This window comes from Leopardus geoffroyi, chromosome X (assembly GCF_018350155.1).
Source record: "Leopardus geoffroyi isolate Oge1 chromosome X, O.geoffroyi_Oge1_pat1.0, whole genome shotgun sequence".
NCBI classification, from domain to species: domain Eukaryota; kingdom Metazoa; phylum Chordata; class Mammalia; order Carnivora; family Felidae; genus Leopardus; species Leopardus geoffroyi.
The window spans coordinates 77,353,277-77,370,027 of NC_059343.1; the positions used below are offsets into that span (position 1 = coordinate 77,353,277).

The 16,751-nt window shown below is 34.8% G+C and overlaps 1 protein-coding gene across 5 annotated transcripts in view; it reads left to right on the forward strand.

Moving 5' to 3' along the window:
• DIAPH2 (diaphanous related formin 2) overlaps nt 1-16,751 on the forward strand; it is a 995,484-nt gene that overhangs the window by 71,618 nt on the left and 907,115 nt on the right. For all 5 annotated transcript variants that reach the window (XM_045470691.1, XM_045470696.1, XM_045470695.1 and 2 more), the window contains one exon: nt 15,391-15,495. In XM_045470691.1, the coding sequence (XP_045326647.1) occupies nt 15,391-15,495 (105 nt within the window). The remainder of the gene's footprint in view (nt 1-15,390; nt 15,496-16,751) is intronic.

The following is a 16,751-nucleotide window of genomic DNA, read 5'->3' on the forward strand; positions in this document are numbered from 1 at the left end:
TTCCTGCTTTTCCTTCTAGTGTTATCTTTGAACCACCTTTCAATGACCCTTTGTCTTGTGAAGTCTATTATGTGCTGACCTTCCTTGACAGTAATAGCACTTAGCTATCCTTTTTACTTTTCCCTTACTATTCATTTCAGTTATTTCAGCTATTGTATTGGGAACTCCTTCAATGCATTTTTGCTCTTAGTTCCTTGATTTCCTAAACTTTGACATCTGCATGTATATATATTTAGCTAACTACACTCATGAATACACCTTGGATTGTGTTTTCTTTTAAATGTTTCTACCTCCAAGATCTTAAAATCTGAAATTCTCCTTGGACGCTAAACAACCTATATTACCTTTCCCAGGTCCATAATTTTACAGAGCATAAATTGTGTAGTGGTTAAAATCTTAGACTTTGGGGTTATCCGACTTGGGTTTGATTTTGGCTCTGCCATTTATTGCACTACACTGCAAAGTTTATATAACTTCTCGAAAATTTATTTTTAGGTTTAAAGGGGATGATATTACCATAGTAGTGCCTGGAATGTAAGCTTTCTGTATAGATAGTTTTATAAATGTTTTGTTTCATTCTCTTCCGTTAACAAATAAAGCTCTGTTCTTTCTTTATTTGCCAATATTTCCCAATTACCTAGACTGCCCATCATTTTAGCACTTGGTTGTTTTATCTTAATTAACGCAAACAATGAGGACAGCAACAACAGAAACATTCTTGACACTATTGAAACTTTTAATCTTTTAAAATCTTCTTTCTTTTTTTCACTCATACTTCACTCAAATGATACTTACTACTTTAATTTGCTTACCAATCGGTTACTAATTTTTGCAGTATTGAAATAGTTCTTCAAATTTTCCCATGGCATTGCCATACTCCACTTCACTTAAGCTCAACATTTATAGACATCTTTAATTGTGTTTGTTTTCTCAGTCACTTCTAATTGCTTGCCAAATCCCATTGTTCTGCTTTTGCAGTCACTCTTAACATATTTCCTCTGTTATTCTTCAGCTGTTGTTGCCCTAGTTTAGACAATATCCCTCTGTAATTGTTTCTTGTGAGCTATGAAAACAGTTTCCTAAACTGGTCCTCTTCCTGTCCTTCAGGTTTTGACCATTCTAATCCAGTAGTAATCCCTATTAATTCCTATTAATGATTCCAAAACCAATTCCTTTTCTAAAGCTCCAAATAAGCCTTTATGTTTTCAGAGAGTCATTTTATATGTCTCTACCCCATTCCCTCAACTGTGCTGCTAGATTTCCATTTTACACTTTTACTTGCTGTTCAATCTTCAGAAGTATTCCCATCTTTATTCTCTACTGATGACCTTGCTGTTTAATTTACTGAGTAAATTGAAGCAATCAGAAGAGAGCTTCCACAGATTCCTAGCACTACTACATCTACCTAACTTTAAGTGTCTGCACTCACATAGTTTCTTACTACCTGTCACCATAGATCAACTTTTCAGGTCATTATTCTTCTCTTCATGTAGAAGGTTACATTCCTTTTGACCTAGTCAAGGACACTGTTCCCTTTTTTTAAAAAAAATTTTTTTTTAACGTTTATTTATTTTTGAGACAGAGAGAGACAGAGCATGAACGGGGGAGGGGCAGAGAGAGAGGGAGACACAGAATCAGAAGCAGGCTTCAGGCTCTGAGCCATCAGCCCAGAGCCCGACATGGGGCTCGAACTCACGGACTGCGAGATCATGACCTGAGCTGAAGTCGGACGCTTAACCGACTGAGCCACCCAGGCGCCCCCCCTTCTTTTTTTAAAAAAATGTTTATTTATTTAGAGAGAGCGCACATGCAAGTGGGAGAGGGAGAAGGAATTCCGAGAAGGCTTCACACTTTCAGTGTGGTGCCTGATGTGGGGCTCAAGCTCACGAACCATGAGATCATGACCTGAACTGAAATCCAGTCAGACGCTTAACCAACTGAGCCAACCTGACACCCCTCCAGTAATTTTCTCCTCTCTTGTAACATTCCCAGTACTATTGCAAACATGCTATCTAATTTACCAAACCTTATCTTGACCTTATCTCCCTTTCCAGCTACTGTTCAGTTTTTACTCTCTTTTGAAGCAAAACACCTCCCTGTAATTTGGGTTATATTTACTACTTCTAATTTCTCTCCTGAACTCATTCACAGCTGGGCTTCCATTCCACCATTCCATGAAAACTACTCTTATCAGTGTCACCAAAGATCTTCATGCTGATCAATCCCATGATCAGTTCTAAGGTCTCATCTTAATTGATTTATTAGTAACATTTGATACAGTTGATCATCCTCTCCACTTTGAAATGCTTCCCCCTCCTTCACCCCCAACATTGATTTAGTTTTCCTCCTGCTTCTTTAGCTACTTCTTTTCAATCTTCTTTGCTGATTCCTTTTCATGTTCTCAACCTTTAAATGGAGGAGAAGCCCAGGGATCAGTCCTTGGACATCTTCCCCTCTCTTTCTACACTTCTTTTCTCTTCCCCTCTCTTCCCCTCTCTTTTCTACCTTCTTTGGTAATTACAACCAGTACTGTGCTTTTAAATCCCATTTGTGTGCTCACAATTCTTAAATTTACCTATAGTTTAGTTCTCATATCTGAACTCTAGACTCATATATAAAACTTCAAAATCAACATCTCACCTTGGATGGTCAATAGACATCTCAAAACTAATATATTTAAAGCTGAACTGCTGATATTCCCCTCCAAAACTGCTCTCCTTCCAGTGTCTTCCCCTTCTCAGTTGATGGTATATCCATCTGTCCAGTTACTCAGGCAAAAATCTTTGGAATTGTTTTTGAATATTTTTCTCACATTCAATTCATTATGTAACACATTAACTCTACCTTCAGTGTAAGGTACTTGCAATAGCTGACCATTTCTTACCACCTTCACTGGTCCCACACTAGTTGAAATCTCACCTGGGCTGCCATGAGAGTGGTAGGACTACTAGAACTACAACTCTTAATTGGTCTCTGTGCTTCACCATCACCCTCTACAGTATATTCTCAACACAGAAACAGTATCCATTTAAAACCTGAACAGTATCATGTCATTTGGCTTATCAAATCTCTACCATGGCTCCCCATTTCACTCAGTGTACAAAAGCCATTACACTTATAATAGTCTATAAGGCCCCATATGATCTGATCCCCACCTTCTTTGACATCTTTCTATGCTACTCTCCCCATTTTCTTGCTCTTTTTCAGACATGCACCTGCCTTTTTTGTAATTGTAGCCCTAGGCAAAAATGATTCTTGGTAGTTTCTAAACTCTTCACTTTCTGTACCATGTTTAAAATGTTGTAAAACTTACTACAACATTTCCATTTTGTGGTTTGAATATTCTAATGTTTGATGAGAAAATTACCACTATCCTGGTTAAATGCATTATGTTTTTTTTTTTTAAAGATTTGCTTGTGGACTCATAAGTGTGATTTAAAGAGAGGTACAACAAAGAGCCACATTTTCCCCAATGGGAATTTTTCTTTCCTTGGGAATTTCAGAAAAACAGATAAATATGATTTGATTAAAAGTAACCAAAAGATCAATACATATTTTTAAGGATTGTATCTCTTTGAGAGAAGTCTACTTGTACAGTGAACATTATATATTTTCTATATTATCTTTAGTTTGACCATAATCAGTTTACACTGAAGAAGTTGTTTTGTGATTTATCATAGATTTCATTTACTGTGCACTTACTGGCCAGGCATGTAACTAAACAGTTTACATGTATTATTTCAGTTGATCCTTATGAAAATGTCACAAAGCAGGCAACATAGTTTTACTCCATTTTCACAAAAAGAAATTGAAGCTTAGTGAGAGTCTAAACAGATTAGTTCTGTAACTTGCCTAAGCTAGTAAGTGGCTGAGTTGGAAGTTAAATTTAAGCACATAAAAATGTAAAAAAATGGCATTTTGTAGCATCTATCTTTAATAATGTTTCATTTAAGCTAAATATAAAATTAACATGTTTTCCTTGCACATATACTCAGTGGAAATAGAAGGCAACACAGAAGTATATTGGTTGGTAGGTAAAACTAGTTTGGGATGGATTACTTCTTACTGATGATGGAAAGTTGCCTGTAATCTCTTTTAAATTTTTTTTAATTTTTTTTTTAATTCAATTTTTAGAGGAGAGAGAGAGAGCGTGACAGAGCGTGAGTGGGGGAGGGCAGAGAGAGAGAAGGAAACAAAATCCAAAGCAGGCTCCAGGCTCTGAGCTGTCAGCACAGTGCCCAACACAGGGCTTGAACCCACAAACCGTGGGATTATGACCTGAGCCAAAGTCAGACACAACTGACTGAGCCACCTAGGCGCCCCACCATAACCATTTTTTTTTTTATATGTGCAGTGTGCCATGTTGCTGCATGCTAGAGATACAAAGATGAATGCAGTACCTCCATTGCCTCCATAGAGTTCAGAGTTTAGTCAGGGAGAGAGGAAAGTAAAAAAAGAAAGAAAATGATTTCCATGGTAGTAGGACAGCTGGAAATAGGCTACTGTGAGCATTTAAGCCAGTGCAGGGACTCAGGATACAGGGAAGACATGAATATACTATGAAGCCCAGTGTCACTTATGAATTTACAGTCTTTCATTTTTGGCATTAAAGCATTCTCAAAGTTTGAACAATTTAGTTTATCAAGGTGCAATGCCTTCTATATGCCAGGTACTGTTCTAAACTCTGAGGAAAAAGAGCAGAGAAGAAATGAAGGGTAACTATTATCATCAAGAAGCTTATGTTCTGATAAGGGTGATATAGCAGGTCATAAGGTGTAATTGTGAAAAAGAAAAAGCTAAGACAGATTTCTGTCTTTTCATAAATGGAGAAGTTTATTTGACAACTCTTCACTGAATGCCAGATACTTTGTTAGGTCCAGGGGAACATAAAGATGACAAATACACTATCTCTGCCTCTAGGATTTTATTTTGTATGGCTCAAAAGTTAAGAATAGTTTTCATATTTTTAAATGGTTGAAAAAAAACCCAAAAGACAGTTTCAGGGTACATGAAAATTATGTGAAATTCAGTGTACATAAAGTATTTTTGAATGCTGCTATAACCATTAGTTTATATATCATTGATGGCTCCTTTTGTGTCACAACTGCAGAGTTGAACAGTTGTGACAGAGACCCTGTGACCCACAAAACCTAAAATACTTACTGTCTAGTCCTTTATAGAAAAAGTTTGTCAACCTCTGCACTAGTGTAGTGTCTCTAAATGTTTTGACTTACTATCCTGTTAGAAAAAAAAATGTATGTTTGAGCAAGTAACCTTAATCTATTTTATTTAAAAATTTTATACATACATACGTGTGTGTATATGTGTGTGTGTGTGTGTGTGTTTGTGTGTGTGTGTAACAGGCATATAAAATACAGACAGAAAAAAGAATGAGAAAAACATGAAATGAACAAGATTTTTTAAGGTTATTTATTTATTTTGACAGAGAGAGAGAGCGTGAGCAGGGGAGAGGGAAGAGAGGGTGAAAAGAATCCCAAGCAGGCTCCACACTCAGCGTGGAGCCCAGTGCAGGGCTTGATCTAATGAACCGTGTGATCATGACCTGAGCTGATATCAAGAGTCGGATGCTTAAGCAACTGAGACACCCAGGCACCCTGAAATGAATAAGATTTTAAAATGATTTAAAACGAATTTATTTATTAATGGCACAAAAAGCCTTTGCTGTTATGATTAACTTTTTAGTGAGTACAATGTCACTGTGTCATTATTTTTTATGTCTTGTTTAAAACCATAATAATTAGAAGGTTTAGTTCCAAGTTCATTTCATTTGGATATTTGGTTTAATGTCTATTATAGTTGAAACATAAATCTGACAGAGATATGTAGGTCCAAGTGGAACAAGAACATCATTAGCAACACTTATTAATCATAGTATTAACTTTTCTCAGTCCAATCCAGGAATCAATCAAATGTTTTCTGCTGAACCATGGCTAGTAAATTTCCATCTTCCTTCATGATAGTCAGTTGTTCTTGCAACTAATTGGAGTGTTGCATTTTTATATTTTTAAATACATGGGTCAAATGGGCTTTAAGAAATGGGCTTCAAGTGATGTCATAAGGGACATGGACTCTGTATTTTTCCTTCCACATCCTTAATGTGGAGACCCTCACCCCCATGTTTGTCTACTCATGTCTGCTGTTAGACATTGCTTCTGATGCCAGAAAGAAGGGGAAAGAGGTGAGTCATTAAAGGGTGAAGGAGACTGACAGGGAAGTTGGGTCTGCCAGTGTGTTTTTAATGAAGTTTATTTGAAAAGCAGTTACTTTCTTACTAATTGTTAAACTTTCGAGGGATTACTAGTATTTTTGTGAATGAAAAATGCCTAAATCATGCTAAATTTCAGCAGTTTTTAAGTATTTTGTCTTGAGATAACCAGAAATATCTGTGAGGTACAATGTTTTCATGCCCACTTCCTATTTCATTTCAAGATATCATATTCTACACTATTTGAAATATCTTGCTTTTATTAAAAAGAACTACATTCTTGACTCTTTAGCACTTTGTGTACTTTGGTTTCAATTCCTTTTGCAATGGCTTAAATTTTACATGTGGGATAACCTTACTTAGGAATCTTTTCCACTTACAGTTTTTTCATAAAACATCTTTTTATTAAGTAAATCAGTTACATTGGTAATGTTTTTTTTTCTGTTAGATTGTTGCATTAGTGACTCAAAGAAAAGTAGTTTCTATATTTCATTATTGAAACAATATAGCAAAATAATATAAGTTGAGTTGTTTTTTTAAACTGTATTTTCATTCAAGTCTGCAATAAACTCCCACAGTTTATATGTTTTATATATATGATTTATATATGTTCTATATAAATGTTTTAATAAAACATATATACTTGTATATAAATATATAATATATTTATATATGTAAATATATAATATATATAATATACATAATGTATATAAATATATATACTTGTATATATATAAAACATATATAAACATATTTGTTTATATATGTTTTATATATATGATTTATATATGTTTTACATATAAAACATATATACTTGTTTTAGTATATATTTTTTTAAATATGAAACTTATTGTCAAATTGGTTTCCATATAACACCCAGTGCTCATCCCAACAGGTGCCCTCCTCAATACCCATCACCCACCCTCCCCTCCCTCACACCCCCCATCAACCCTCAGTTTGTTCTCAGTTTTTAACAGTCTCTTATGCTTTTGCTCTCTTCCACTCTAACCTCTTTTGTTTTTCCTTCCCCTCCCCCATGGGTTTCTGGTAAGTTTCTCAGGATCCACATAAGAGTGAAAACATATGGTATCTGTCTTTCTCTGTAGGACTTATTTCACTTAGCATAACACTCTCCAGTTCCATCCACGTTGCTACAAAGGGCCATATTTCATTCTTTCTCATTGCCACGTAGTACTCCATTGTGTATATAAACCACAATTTCTTTCTACATTCATCAGTTGATGGACATATTTTAAGCAATGATTTCTACGGGTCTTCTGATGGTATTTGTTGACAAAGGAATGTGTTTTAGTTTAATGCCATGTTGTTTTGCACGTATTTCAGCTGCTTCTACTAAGAGTTTCCACAATATCACTGCACCTTTGTCTTTTGCTGTAATGAAATAAAAAGTTCAAAAGAGGCTTTTTTTTAAGTTTATTTATTTGTTTGAGAGACACAGACACAGCCTGAGTGGTGGATGGGCAGATAGAGAGGGAGAAAGAGAATCCCAAGCAGGCTCCAAGCTTCAAGCACAGAGCCCCATGTGGGGCTCTAACTCACAAACTGTGAGATCACAGCCTGAGCTGAAACCAAGGGTTGGATGCTCAACTGACTGAGGCACCCAGACACCCCAAAGGAGGCTTCTAGTATATGTGCTGCGGAAGTGAGCACACAAAAAGAGGCTTCTAAACACGTGCCATTAAGTTTACAAAATTTCACTAAAGTGCTGGATTTTTTTAAAAAATAGTTTCCATGCACAGTGTGGGGCTTGAACTCACAACCCTGAGATTAAGACCTGAGCAGAAATCAGGAGTCCAATGCTTAACCGACTGAGCCATCCAGGTGCCCTGAGTATCACGTGATTCTAATTATTGCTGAGAAAATTCAAAAAGTTTTCTTCATGTTCTGAATGCTTGGTTTGAGGTGGCTTTGTAGTATTATTAGCTAATATTTTAAGGTACAATATGCATATAAAATGGGAATCACCATTGATAATTGGTATACATCCATATTTCAAATAGCTACCTTAATAATTTTTAATATTGTGGGGTCAGCTATTAGCCTTACATTTTTATTATTTTAATCATATGATGTGATAGATGAAAGGCTCAGACTTGCAAGAAGGAGATGTAGCAGTCTAACATTTTCTTGTCTGCTTGTGCTTGAATTTTTGCTGTTAATCCTGCTATCCTCAATCTTTTGTCTTTGCCGAAATCTTTGAATACAGATTTTTAATTTTAGGTTATTTTTGATGACTGATTTAGTTAAAACTAGATAAAATACCCCGTAAATGCATTAAACCAAGTACATGTAAGCTGCAGTGTGGTTTAGTACACTGACAGTAAACAGATTTGCATTGTGAATACCCCACTCTTTCCCTATGATGCCTCATGTACCATTTGGCCTATGGATCCAGTGTTATCATGTTAGATATTAAAACTTATTTTCTTGTATTTTTTGTGCGTATTTGTGTATATACATGTTAAGCTCAGGAGTAAGGATTGTGGGAAAATGAAAATAGCATTTCACTGTTTTCTAATATCTAAACATACATTCTGAATATACCCTACTGATGGTAAAGAGGTATATGTAGGTATTCAAAGTTGCATCTCTCCAATAAGACCTGAAAGCTGAAATAGATGATTTGTACTCAATAACATTCATTCAATGTCATGTTTTTTCCTGCCTTTGGCTTTATATTGTTTTCAGAGATACTGTATTTGACAATTTTTTTCCTTTAAATTTGTTTTCCATCTGAGATTTATATGTTCTATGACTACAGTCTATATGGGTAAAGTTAACTGGATCTTTTGAAAACATTGAGGTAGTTATTTAATGTCAGGTAGAATTGGCCAACTACTTAATAATGGAGCAAATTTTTGAAAATTTTATTGGGTTTTTAGAAAGAAATGTTCAATCCTTTCAAGTTCAGATGATAGAGGAATTATGGAATGTATCTTTAGAAAAGAATAAACTAAACAAATGCTGTAAGAACCCATTTATAACCTTAAAGTAATCAAACATAACATAATCATTGTTCATGCTAGAGCATATTTTTAGGTACTAGGGTATCATTGGTTCATTCTCTTCAGGGATACAGTTCCCATCAAAATAGAAGTTAAAGAATACTTGAATAATTACTATGGAGAAGTGAAAGAAGAGGGCAAGCATTTGATGGTGTAGTCAAGTTCAGATTTTAACACAGCATGTGGAAAATTCAGCCTTAAACTGGCATGAAGACATATTGCAGAAACAGAAACAGTTTATAGAAAATATATCGAAATTTATAGCAAATCTATAGAAGGAAGGAAAAAGATGTGAAAACATAAAAAGTTGACGTTTACTTCTCATAATGCAAAATAGAAATCAGTGGAAGAGTTAAGAAAAAAAATAGTCTTGGAAGATAAGAAAGTTTTAAACATTATGTTGTTACTAATTTAAACATTTATGAGGGGAGAGAGGGAGAATGAGAGGGGATGGGAGGAGAGTGAGAGAGAATGAATGAATGAATGAATGAATAAATGAATGAACAAAAATGAATAGGGAGGTGGTTCAACTTTTAACCTTCTGATTTGACTTTATTCTCATATGGCTCCCCAGTAATAACTTTAAAAATATGTTTATTTTCTGAGGACATGAATTTACATACAGTGTGAACATTGCATCATGGCATATATGGAAGGAGAAAAATTGGTTTATTGTTTACAAATATGGCTTTAAAAATATTGTAAATGGTCAGTTATTTAGACTGCAAACAATGTTTTTTGAAACTACAAAATACTATATTCTCATGTATTATAGAAGTAGTAACTAAATGTTAAACATACTGAAAGCTTGCTTTTGTGTTTTGAAGTACTATAAGAACTAGTGTGTTTAGAAGAGTTTCACATTCAGTTATATTGTTTACAATTAATATTGAATTATGATTATTGCTCTGTTTAATGATTGTATTATAAAGTTAGAGTTAATGATTTGGAAATATTAGCTGCCTGATTAGCAGTATGCTTCTTATTTCTATAAGAATAAAATGAGTCTTTATGGTCTTTTCTGTTCATATGAATGGTACCTATTCTCAGTCAACTTATGCAGCAAATTTATAGGTATAAAAATTGCTGATGGCTGTAAAGCAAATTAAAATATTTAAAGAAAAGGTTCACACTGGTTCAACAAGTATTTATTAAATGCTTAGAGAATTCCAGGAACTATACTTTTTTCTGGGAGTCTAAAGATAAAAAAGGGGGTGCACCTGTGTGGCTCAGTTGGTTGAACATTTGACTCTTGGTTTTGGCTCAGGTCATGATCCCAGTGTTGTGGGATCAAGCCCCATGTTGGGCCCTTCAACGTGGAGCCTGCTTAAGATTCATTTTCTCTCTCTTCCTTTGTCTCCCTTCCTCCCTCAGTCCTTTTCGCTCCTCTCTATTAGAAAAAGGTAAAAAAGACCCAGATTCTGCCCTCAAGCTAGCTTAGAGTTTAGAAAAGATGGACTTATCAGATAGTTTCAATTTAAGTGCTAGTAATACAGGAATTAATATGGAAGACTAGAATGCAGATAGTCATTTCTCAGTGAGGTGTTTCAGGGGGAAATTTGAAGGTGAATCAAAAGGATAAGAGTTAGATAAGGATTTGGGTGGGATGGAGTGGGTTGAGATGGGGTGAGGGTTAATAGAGGATTAATAGGGTGACGAAGATGTCAGCATTCTAGGCAGAGAGAACAGCATCATGAACAGAGTAATGGAAATGTATAATAGCATAGTATATGTAGGAAAATTACAGCCGATATTGTATTATTAAAATACAGGGGTAAGATGAAAACTGGTAAAAAATGAGACTAGAGAGGTGATGATAACACTAAAATCTAGCATTCTTTGAAGGGTAGTTAATATACAGCAAGCTTAGTGTTCATGACCATACTTTAACTTGACAGAACTCTTCTGAGGCATATAATCTCATATTCCCTTTATTGTCATGCTTATCTCCATAATTTTACTCTGATGGCATGATATTAGCACTATAGGCCGTTAAAAATTTAATGGAGGCACATTATAATGTAGAAACATCACTGGAAGGAGAGCCAACTCTCTACCTAGAGAGTGCTGAAGGTGGTACTGCCACATTCTTAGGCCTGGCTGTGAGGCGTACAGATACACTCAATCTTGTTAGCATTCCAGAGTTGATTCTACTTAGGGTATGCAGATTCATGCTAACCACATTTGTAGGGTACTGTAATTTAACCAGAATGTTTTGAGGCAGTAGAAACCTAGCCTAGCATTTGTGAACAGTGCTTAGGGGTTTTGATGGAAACATACTATGAGTCAGCAGAATGATGTGCTTGCCAATAAGGTCATAAAATCAGAGGCTGAATTAATAGAGGTAAAGTATTTGAAGATGATGGAGGTAGTAGTCCTTTTCTTCCTTGTATTTATCAAACTACAGAGTACTTGAGAAAAATAAATATGGATGGTAAGCCATGTCACATGAAGATAAGTTGAAGCAGGTAGGTAGGTATACCTTAGCTTTAAGGAGAGAATGATGCCTCCAAATACCATTTACATGGTTTTTGAATTTATTAACCTCTGTCCAGACTGACTACTGTCTCTCTTAATTCAGACTCTTATCACTAGTCTCATGAATTACTTCAGTAGCCTATGTTATAGAATATAAGAGAATCTTTTCTGGCTAGTTATATATAACTATAAAACATATTAAATAGCTCTTGAATCAGGAGGGTTGTAGAGACAAGCTTCAGATAATATTACAGGAATAACATCCAGAACCACACAGCTGAAATAGAGAGTTCAGTGAAGGAGCTGTTGCCACCCTGGAACCACCTGGTCAAACTGTCATGAAAAACATGCAGATGTTGCCCACACTTCCATAACCATATCACCTCTTATTTCCACCCATGCCAGCAAAATGGCACTTACTTGTGGCCTGCTTCCTTACATAGTTTACTTCTGAATCCACACATCCTAGAAATGCATTTCATTGGTGGAAACTAAGCCACATGTCTGTACTCTAGTTGTAAGGCAATCTGGCAGATGTAGTTTTTATGGATTCTTTCTTGCTTAGGTGGGAATGACACTGGGAAGATGTATTAAAATTAAATGCTGTTGAGCAGCCAAATAGAACAGAAGACCACTGTGGTTTCCTAGCCAGTCTCCTTGCCTTCACTAATATTTTTCTCATCCTTTAAGACCCAAATCCTGGTAAAGACTTTTCTGATCTTTCCATCTATCCTCTGTGTTCCAAAACTATCATACATGTGCCTCTGTGAAAATATGTGCCTCTGTTTGCATATCTATTTTCCCTACTGGACCATGAATTATTTATTTTTATTTATTTAACAAATAGGCATTTATTAAGTATCAGGCATTGTTTTAAGTGCTTCATAAATAACTCATTTAATTTGTGGATACAAGCTGTCTTTCAATTTTTACTCCTGTAGCATAGTCCTTGGTGCATGGCACTTGTCCAGTAAATAATTGATTCAATATTTAGAAAGTAGAAAAGAAAGAATGATGACACAGTTCTGCCACTTTAACTTACTATTCTGTTTCATTGTACATGTTTTACATTTAGTCTTCCAAAAAAAAAGTTGGAAAAATTACACTTCCCTAATATGGGATGGGCTGCCTGTGAGGTGGTAGGTTCTCTGTTAGTTGAAGTCAACTCAGAGCATCTGTGGACTACATTAAAAGTGCTATCCAGCCTTTTTTCTGTGATTCTACTTTGACTCTACAATGCTAAATCTAGCCTGTGAGAGAGAGGAAAAAGATGTCTTCTGTCTTCAAGTAAGTCATTAAGAAGGAAAATATACAAATGAGAAATAAGGAGATAAGATAGGAAAGATAGGGGTAGAGTTAGTGATACAGGTGATTAGGAAGAAGAATCCTATGTACATATAAATAAAATGTATTAAGTATTGACCTTGAAAAAATCATAGGAGTCACTGCAATGCATGCAAATATAGATCAAGAGACTTTTGCTGTCAGTGAAGTTACCATTCTATACGTAGATGCAGTTTGATTTCTTTTCATGGCTCCTTATATGAGTTTTAAAAATAATGTTAATATTGGGGTGCCTGGGTGTTTAAGTGTCTGACTCTTGGTTTCCGCTTGGGTCATGATCTTGTGGTTAGTGAGATCGAGCCCTGCATCAGGTTCTGTTCTGACAGCGTGGAGCCTGCTTGGGATTCTCTCTCCCTCTCTCTCTGCCCCTCCCCTGCTCACTAGTATGCCCTCTTGCTCTCAAAAGAGATGAATAAATTAAAAAAAAATAATGTTGATATTTTTAGTGCCCATTACTTTCCATGATTAAAAAATATTAATAGCCAGCATTAAGAAAATAAAGTGATAAATGTACTTATTTTTTAAAGTTGAAATATGACTCACATACCATAAAATCATTGTCTTAAAATACATAGTTCAGTGTATTTTTTAGTATATTCAAACTAAATTGTTGTGAAACCATCAAACAATTTTAGAACATTTTTATCACTCCAAAAAAAAAAAAAAAAAAAACACCATACCTATCAGCAGTCACACCCCAGTACTCTTATTCCCTCTCCTCTGCCCCTAACAACTACTAATCTGTTTTCTGTCTCTATAGATTTGCCAATTCTGGGCATTTAGTATAAATGGAAATCATATAATACGTGGTCTTTTGTGACTGGCTTTTTTCACTTAGCATTATGTGATTTCAAGGTTCCATCATGCTATAGCATTTATCAGTACTTTGTTCTTCTTTATGACTGGACATACCACTTTCGTTATCCATTCATCACTTGATGGAAATTTGGATTGTTTCTACCCTTTAATCCTGCTGCTATGAACATTCATATACAAGTTCTTGTGTCGGCATACATTTTTATTTCTTTTGGGTATGAGCTGGGTCATGAGGTAACTTTTTGCATAACTTTTTGAGGAACTGCTAGACTATTATCCAAAGTGGCTGCATCATTTCACATTCTTACCAGCAATGTGTGAGGGTTCCAGTTTCTCCATATCCTTACCAATGTTTGTTATTATTATCTTTCTGTATCCTAGCCATCCTAGTGGGAGTGAGGTGGTATCTCATTGTGGTATTGATTTGCATTTCTCTAATGAATAATGATGTTGAACATCATGTGCTTACTGGCCATTTGTATATCTTTTTGAGAGGGACATCTATTCAAATCCTTTGCTCATCTGTAGTTGGGTTGTCTTTTCATTGTTGATTTTTAGAGTTCTTTATATATTCTGGATACAAGTCCCTTATCAGACACATGATTTGGAAATATTTTCACCCATTCTGTAAGTTTCCTTTCATCTGATATTGCTTTTTGAAGCATTGTCATTTCCAACTTGATTTTGTGACCCCTCAAAAGTGTCTTATTATGTTGCAAGGGTTAATATGAGTTTCAAAATGAAGAAAAGTAATTTGCATAGTGAAAATGTTATATGCGTATGTATCACAAAATAAAGATTCCCAGCCAAATTAAAGCTTATTGAACTTCACCCAAGCACCCCTGTCCTGGTGCTTTAATAAAACCACCTTATTACACCTAAAAAAAAAACTATTGAACTTCAAAACAATGTATTCTTGTAAATGAGTATTTTTTTCTCCAATGAGTGATGAGTGATTTTTGTCATCCAAACACAGCTGATTATATTTCTGCTGATGTTTGTTTTTTTTTTTTTTTTTTTTTTTGCTTTCCAAATTCAGCAACTTCTGAAGGATGTTTCTTCAGTGGCATATTATAGATCTATATTTCCTGTCAGTTTAAAAATCATATTTGCTCTTCTGGATAATAGTGATCCTAAGGGAGCATATGCCAAATAGTAAAGTGTTTGTTTATTTTTGCTATCCGTGTAAATTAATAGTTGTGCCAAGGTTGTATGATCTATGCTATAAAACTGTCGATGTATTCTCTGGAATAGTTTAAAAATATTTATTATTTCTGCTCATTCGTTGAATAGGTAGAGATAGGAGCCATGAATATGTGGTAAAATTTATACAGTGTTACGGTATCTAGAGTGAAAAATAATAGTGAGAGATCCACCAAAGTGATCCTTCTTGTTAGCCACAGCATGACTATTTTAAAAGAGAATATTAATATTTATTAATCATTTTTGCAACTTAAGCAGAAATGTGTTAATGTTTACAATAGATGTTCTTTATAACAGGAGGACATGAACCTTAATGAAGAACGGAAAGCTCCTTTACGAAACAAAGATTTTACCACCAAGCGTGAGATGGTTGTCCAGTATATTTCTGCTACTGCCAAATCTGTAAGTAGTGGCACTTTCCTGGTGTTCCCGTAATGAGGTCAGCATTATCTGCTTAAAAAGAAACCAACCCCAGATCTTCAAGTTCTTGCCTCAGTATACTCATATAGACTATTCAGAAAAACCTTATACATGTATTTTTACACATTTAGTATATGCCCTGTTTCAAAATTTTTTATAATTTGAGAGACTTCCATTATTTAAGACAATGCAGACCAAGGATAGAAGGCTGTGAGTTAATCCAGTGACTTTTGGGGCAGTGGTTTTATGCACTTCCTAAAAATTGAGAGCAATTTGTAGGTGTTCCACTAAATATACTGTTGGTTATATGAAAATTTTGAGGGAGAAGACACAAACATAGTCTATTCACGAGTTTTAACTAAGTTTACATTAAAGCGTCATGTCTGGTTTCTCCCTGCAGGAAATTTTGATCAATATTTTTAATAATGCTGTTTTAGTTTTTTTTCATTATTTTATGTGATGCTAATTATTTTATGTGATGCTATCTATATTAACTACCTCATAATTGTTATTGTACAGCTTAGTTTAATATAAAAGAGGGTGCTTAATTGGAGCTTTAATCACATCTCTGAGTTTCAAGACTTGAAAATAGAGTTATTTGGAAAGACTTGTTTTCTTCAGGAAAAACATTAGTGTTTTAATGGAATATGTGGCTTTGTTCCACTTCCTAAGGTGCTTCCGAAAATAGACTTCAGGTTTGATTTCTTTTTGTAAGAAAATAATGTATTTTTGAAATGGTGAAACGTATCTTTTACATTTCTATAAATAAAAAGCTTTATACAACTAGAGGTCATAAAATCACTGTGTATATATGCACACACACCTATACCACATATTATACACAATGATTTTATGTATGTGGTATGGATATTATGTATATATATATAAATAATACACACACATACATTTACACTTAAAAATACATATTTTGAGTTTAAGAAATTGACCAGTGAAGAAAATAGTTCCTCATTGGAAAGTATGTTGTAAAGTTATTTGGCTATCCTGTTACTGCTATTTCAGTGCAGTAATTGCAGTGGCAATTACTGATGCATTTTGCTCTGAATTCTACAATTGTATTGACTCCATGTTGTAGTTTAAGCAAGCTAAATCTGAATGCTGAACTATTTAAACATATCGCATTGCAGCTCTACCAGAGCAGAGCAACAGCATGTTTTTTAATTTGCTTCTGGTATCCAAGGGCAGAAATGTGTTTCAAGTGATAAGTGAAATTTGCCATG